The sequence below is a fragment of the Rhincodon typus genome, chromosome 14, assembly GCF_021869965.1.
Source record: "Rhincodon typus isolate 14 chromosome 14, sRhiTyp1.1, whole genome shotgun sequence".
NCBI classification, from domain to species: Eukaryota; Metazoa; Chordata; class Chondrichthyes; order Orectolobiformes; family Rhincodontidae; genus Rhincodon; species Rhincodon typus.
The window spans coordinates 69,748,737-69,755,745 of NC_063345.1; the positions used below are offsets into that span (position 1 = coordinate 69,748,737).

Below are 7,009 nucleotides of genomic sequence, written 5' to 3' on the forward strand. Positions count from 1 at the left end.
GTTACACGTGTGTGTCTGTTTTTATGATTAATGGATATAATTCTAAATCCAGATTATAATTTAGATGTTAACCAATGTTTGCCATTTGAAATGCCATAAAAAGAACAGTAACTCCCTGGTTAAAATCTTTCAGCTTTGAGTGTATGCAATGGAAAGCATGAGTTGTGCTTCATTTAAAAGTGAAAGGTGAGTTTAGGTTAGTAGCTTTTTGTGTGACCAGAGGGTGCCAATTTACAAATATTTGATTTATGAATGCTGCCCCACACAGGGGTGTAATTTTAAATATCAAGCATAGGAACATTTTCCATACTTAACGAATGGCTGCTTTCCAATGTCCTGCATTGTGCTTCAACATACGCACAAGTGGACTTGCAAATGGATTCCAGGACAGAACCTTTTAACAACCTGGGGACTTCCAGTAGAAGTGAGTGTCAGTTACTTTGAAAGAAGTCTTGTTTTGCAAACATAAATGGTTTTCTTGTGTCTAAGAAATTAACATTTTTCTCATCTGAAGTGGTTTTATGTTCAATGGAGTAGTGGGAATGTGTTAAAAATTCATTTGTGGGATGTTGTCGGCTGGGCCAGAATTTATTGCCCAGGGCAGTTAAATCAGTTAAGATTCAACCACATTACAGTGAATCTGGAGCCATATGTAGGCCAAACCAGATAAGGATGGTAGACTTTATTCCATAAAGGAATTAGAGAACCAGGTAAGTTTTTATGACAAACAACAGTAGTTACATAGCATGGAAACAGACTCTTCGATCCAACTTGTCCATGCTGATCAGGTTTCCCAAATTAAACTAGTCCCATTTATCTGTGTTTGACACATACCCCTCTAATGGCCACCTTAGGCTAGTTTTTTTGTCCCAGATTATTATTTCATGAGGGGACTCCAACTAATGTCCCCAGAACATTAGTTTGGGATTTTGGAATACTAGTCCAGTGACCTTACCAATACATCACTGTCTCTCTGTTACAATATAAACGATGGATTATTCTCAATCTGTCGCTGTGTGAGGTAAAATAGTTCTTTTGTCAAGTCAAATACGCAAGCTATTGTTACTACATGATTATGTCACCTAATAAATGAGTTAGTGAAAATGAAAAAGAAGCCCTTGAAAAAATAATTATGTCCTGTTTCCAAACATCTGCAGTACTTACACCGTTTTATGATTTGTTTGATGCTGAGGATTTGTAAGTATGCTTAGTTTGAATTTAAAATGAATTTAAAAATCACTCAACCTTGTTAAACCCTGGTCCCAATTTTGAGGACATCTGCTTCAGATCCCCCACTCAAAACAGTTGCAGTCACCTCATCATGAAGTAGTTGCAGGATTGTGATAAGGTTTCTTGAATGCCCAAATTCCTGGAGCACAATTCACGGAGCCTCACCTGTACCAAGTGAAATGCTTTTGTTTGATTGATGAATGCTGTGAAGAGTTCCTAGTGCTCTTCTCCACCTTTTTCTTGGAATTGTCTGGCAACAACAATTGTATCAGATGTTCCTCTGGAAGGTCTAAAGTTATGCAGTATCTGTGACAGAATTTCCTCAGTTACAGGAAGTGGCAATTCAGGCAATTGTGTTTTAGGATTTTTTCTGCTCTGGACAAGAGGGAAGTACCTTGATACTTTCTACAGTGTGATTTACCTCCCTTCTTGAAGATTGTCACATTCCTGAAGACAGGGTTGGGACAGCCCTTTATCTTCCCAAATCTGCAGGATGGATGTGCAGAATCTTGACGTGAGTAAAAGCCCACCAACTTTGCAGACTTTAGCTAGCACTTATCAGGGCTGCAGACTTTGTTTGATTGCTTGTTGCAGCTCTGCCATCAATAGTCATTTGCCTGCGATTCTTCCACAGGCACTAGAGAATCCCCTGGAACTGTCACTACATATTTGTTCTAGAGGAGTCATCGGAAATATTTTTTCAGCATTGATAGATCGTGTTGTCATCTTCGAGTAGAAAATACAATCCTGTGAATGAAGGAGAGTTTGTCCATTTGACATTGGTTTGGAGATGTTCTTCAAAAAAGCTTCATATGTCTTGATGATCAGCATGCTTTGGATCTTTTGGGATTTCTGTTCTATCACATGTCCTTTATTTTCTAGATTTATATTTAGATATCAGCCTTGAGTTGCAGGATGCTGCCTTCTTGACCTTTGTTCTTGGGCTGTTATGCCAATGAGGACTGCTCATCTTTGTTTGAGGAGAGCTCACATGTCAGCATTGCTTTCATCCAGTTAATGCTGGTAATGATGGTGCTCAATCCCAATGGTCTAGGCATTAATGTCTAGTACAGCTAACCTCACTTGTTCATACTGTTCTGGAATTGAGTTGAATGTTTGAAGCTTTTCTAGTTTGGATATGCACATGGAATTCCTATTCATATCCTGGCTGTCTTAGGGCTGAAACGTTGATTTACTTCCTCTGGGCTGTTTTGGTCTTGTGACATCTTGGTGCTGTGTGGATTTTCATCTCCGAATTGATGATATACGCAGCAGGCATCAGTTCCTTTCACAAATCAAGTGATACAAACATCACTTTGATATTTGGATCATACAAGGGCATGTGTTGCAGGCAGTGCCAGTACTTTGATGTGAAATACCTGTATGTATTTCTTGAGGATGGTTGGGATGAATAAAAGAAGCAAATAGAAGCAAAAATACTGAAATTATTTCAGTTTTTTGAATTGTTGAATTTACTGTAGACAACTTTTCATTTTTATTTTCAAAACTGTTTTTCAGATAAAAATCAAGCTACCAGATTGCAAACCAGCAGATGTCACTCTGGACATCAAAGAATGCTTTCTTGCTCTTCGATCGCCTGACTAGTAAGTGAGAGACATTGCTGAAGTAAGGCCTTCCTGTGAAATTTTAGGAAGTCCATCTGAGGCTGTGGGTGAAGAGACACAAGGCAAGTCCTGCTTTCTCAACTTGCTCTGGTGACCACAGCCCAAATCTGACAAAACGTCACTCAGCCCCTCGTCAATTTAACACATTCAGATACTCGATTCTGATAATGTTTGGTTAGAAAATAAATTGATTTACCAGTGTAATGGAGCTGGTCTTCTTTAGATGCAATGTTGAGAATTTGAATGAATCCAGCATTTATCCTTGTGATCGAAGCATATCCTTGTGTACAAGATGATGAGAGGCATAGATAGAGTGAATAGTCAGAGACTTCTTCCCAGGACGGAAATGACTATTACGAGGGGGCATAATTTTAAGGTGATTGGAGGAAGGTATGGGGGAGATGTCAGAAGTAGGTCCTTTACACAGAGAGTGATGGGTGTGTGGAATGCGCTGCCGGCAGTGGTAATGGAGTCAGATACTTTAGAGACTTTTAAGCGACTCTTGGATTGGCACATGGAGGATAGTAAAATGTAGGGTATGCAGGGTAGTTTGATCTTAGTAGGATAATAGGTCAGCACAACATTGTAGGCCAAAGAGCCTGTACTATGTTGTACTGTTCTATGTTCTATGACAGTGAGGCTTATATGAACTTGCTGCATGCAAATTGCCTACTGCATTCCCTACATGACAATAAGTGTATTCCAGCAAATCAAAAGTACTTCATAGTTTGTAAAGTGCTTTGAGTTATTCAATGGTGTGGAAGGCATTGTATAATTGCATTTTTGTTTGTATCTATATTTAAGACTGATAGCATAAGCTTTGCTGGGCCTTCATCTTTTTCACTGTCAACCATCCCTTTAAGTCCTCTGCTGCATCCCTTCTCATTTTTGCTAAATTTCATCTTTCTATTAATTGTCTTGAAACCTATTAGCACTCCAGTTTCTATCTTCCACCTGACTGAAGCCCCCTTCTGTGAGTATTAATTCCCTACCACCCAATGTCAGGCAGATGATGGCCAAAGAATACTGAGGTCTTGCCCTTTAGGTAGAGAGGAGCAACATGTCCTTGGCCAATTCGATCATTCAGCTAATTATTTGCCCTGTTACACTGTGCTTAATCAAAAATCTCCCAAGCTAAAAAACGATAAAAGACGTCATTTAATAAAACATGAACTGCAAATGGAGAAAATCTGAAGCAAAAGCAGAAATTGGTAGAGAAACTCAGCAGGTCTTGCAGGTTCTGTGGAGAGAAAACAGAGTTAAATGTTTCGGGTATAGTGGCCCTTCTGCTTAAATCTAATAATATAAAAGAAGAGTGCAAGAGTTCTTTTAGAAATATAAAAAAATAAGAAAGAGGCAAGAGTGGACATTGGACCACTGGAAAATGAGGCTGCAGAAGTAGTAATGGAGAACAGAGAAATAGTGGGGGAACTGAATTGGTACTTTGCAACAGTCTTCTTAGTGGAAGATACCAGCAGCATATCAAACCATCAAGGGAGTCAGGGGGCAGTGGTGAGTACAGTGGCTATCACTAAGGAGAAAGTGCTGGGGAAGCTGAAAAGTCTGAAGGTGGACAAATCACCCAGACCAGATGGACTAGACCCCAGAATTTTGAAGGAAATAGCTGAGGAGATGGTAGGGGCATTGGTGGTGATCTTTCCAGAATCATTGGGGAATAGGGGAGGGTCTCAGGGGACTAGAAAATGGCTAAGGTAACCTCCCCCTGTTTAAGAAGGGAGGGAGGCAGAAGACAGGAAATTATAAGCTGGTTAGCCTGACCTGTATCGTTGGTCAAATTCTAGAGTCCATTGTTAAGGATAAGATTGTGGAGTACTTGGAATTGTAGGATAATAGGGCTGAGCCAGCATAATTTCATCAAGGGGAGGTCATGCCTGACAAATCTGTTAGAATTCTTTGAGGAAGTAATGAACAAGTTAGACAAAGGAAAGCCAGTGGACATGATCTATTTGGATTTCCAGACAGTCTTTGACAAAGTGCTGCACAGGAGGCTGCTAAGGGATGAGGTACTGGCAGAAGGCAGAGAGTGGGATAGAGGGGTCTTTTTCGGGAAGGTAGCTGGTGACTGTTGAAATTCCACAGAGGTCAATGTTCGAACCACAACTATCCACATTATACACTAACGATTTAGACAAAGGAACTGAAGGCATTGTTTCTAAGTTTTCAGATGACACAAAGCTAGGTGGAGGGACAGGTAGTCTTGAGGCTGCAGAAGGATTTGGTCAGGTGAGGAGAATGGGCAAAGAAGTGTCAGATAGAATACAGTGTGAGAAATTGTGAGGTTATGAGATTATTAGGAAGAATAGAAATAAATTAGCATTATTGTCACATATACTCAAACGAGTGCAGTGAAATGTTTACAAGTTGCCACTTGCGGCGCCATCTTAGGTACAAAATACCTCGGTGCAGATCTTCTGTACAAGTTCTTAGGAAAAAATTAAGAAAAAAAATTAGGAAAATAAAGAAATAAAAGATCCAACATTGCATAACGTAGGAATAAATTAGAAAATAGAGAAATGAAAAGTTCAGAACAACAGTCTGTTGTGATTAGGTGTAAAAATTATTTTAAACACAAGTAAAATTTTGTCTTGTCCTTAGAATAGGTGCAGATGTGACAGCTACATTCCAAAATACAGCAGCAAAATATTTTCATATGGTATTTAGTAGTGAGTCAGAAATTACACTCTTTTGGATACAGGTGCATATCAATATAAATTTAGAAAATTTGTAAACTTTTGGAGTTCTTAGCTGACACATGGCAAATAGTTTTCCTTGCATCAAATAATATATAATCTGGGGTATTCGAGTCACAATAACGAAGATGTTATTTTTATTTGTTGAAGCTTTTGTTCTGCAGTAAATTTAAATGGTTAAGCAGCTAGTGCATGATAAGTAGTTGGACTGCAATACTTTAAAGTGTTGACTTGTGTTTCTGAGTTAATTTACACTTGGAATTTTTCACTTCATATCTGCTAGGCTGTTAACTTTAGGATCTTGTAGTTTAGCTGCTGAGTGCTTTCCAAAGGCAATACTGCAGATTCTGGAAATCTGGCATGATAAGAGTCTTTTCCATAGGGTGGGTGAGTTCAGAATTAGGGGGTATATTTTAAGGTGAGAGGAGAAAGAGATTTAAATAGGACATGATGGGCAACCTTTTTATGAATGGAATGAATGTCAGAGAAAGTGGTGGATGTTTAAAAGATATTTGAATAAGTACATGAATAGGAAATACTTGGAGGGATATGGGCTAACCGCTGCCATGTGGGACTAGTTTAGTTTGGGAACGTGTTCGGCATGGACTAGTTGGACCGAAAGATCTGTTTCCATGCTGTATGAATCTGACATTAAAACAACAGTCCTTCCAACACAGTCCATGCCGGCATCTAGTCTCCAGTGCACACTGGGCCTTGACTTCAGACTGCAGAGTTTCACTTTGAGGCTCTTGAGGCCAGCAGACCGCTCTGGAGTCACCTTGGAAGTCCATGCTGAGAGCACACCAGGCCAAAAGACGGCCACAGGCCGCCGAAAGACTGCCATGCCAGGTCGAGCAACCACCATGTGCTGCCAAGTGACCACCACATCAGGCTGGGAGATCGGGACACTAGGCCAAGAAACTGCCACGCCGGGCCAAAAGACTGCTGGGCCAGGAGACTGCCAAGTCAGGCCGGGACACTACCACATCAAGCTGGGAAACTGCCATGTCAGGCCAGGAAATAGCTACATGCCACTGAGCAAATAGCACATCAGGCCACCGTGAGACCACCACGTCGGGCCAAGAGACTGCCACGCCAGGCCAGGACACCACCATGTCAAGCTGGGACACCGCCTCGCTGGGTCTGCTGTGAGGTTGAGAGTCTGTGTCTGTGCCGAGGACTGTAACCTCGAGAGGTGTAGACTATTCTCTAAATGAAGAAAGGCTTCAGAAGCCTAAAGTACAAAGGGACTAGGAGTCCTAGTTCAGGATTCTCTTAATGTTAACATGCAGGTTCACTTGACAGTTAGGAAGACAAATGCAATGTTTGTATTCATTACAAGAGCAGAGATGTACTATTGAGCCTGTATAAGGTTCTGGCCAAAACACATTTGAAATAGCACCTGCCTACGGACGAATACCGCTCACGCTTGGACATAGAGCA

General features: G+C 40.6%; 1 protein-coding gene across 1 annotated transcript in view; it reads left to right on the top strand.

Annotated features, from left to right (window-relative positions):
* The window catches only part of dnaaf6 (dynein axonemal assembly factor 6), a 63,679-nt gene that overhangs the window by 54,995 nt on the left and 1,675 nt on the right, over window positions 1-7,009 (top strand). The window contains exon 6 of the mRNA XM_048605103.1: window positions 2,749-2,834. Within this exon, the coding sequence (XP_048461060.1) occupies window positions 2,749-2,834 (86 nt within the window). The remainder of the gene's footprint in view (window positions 1-2,748; window positions 2,835-7,009) is intronic.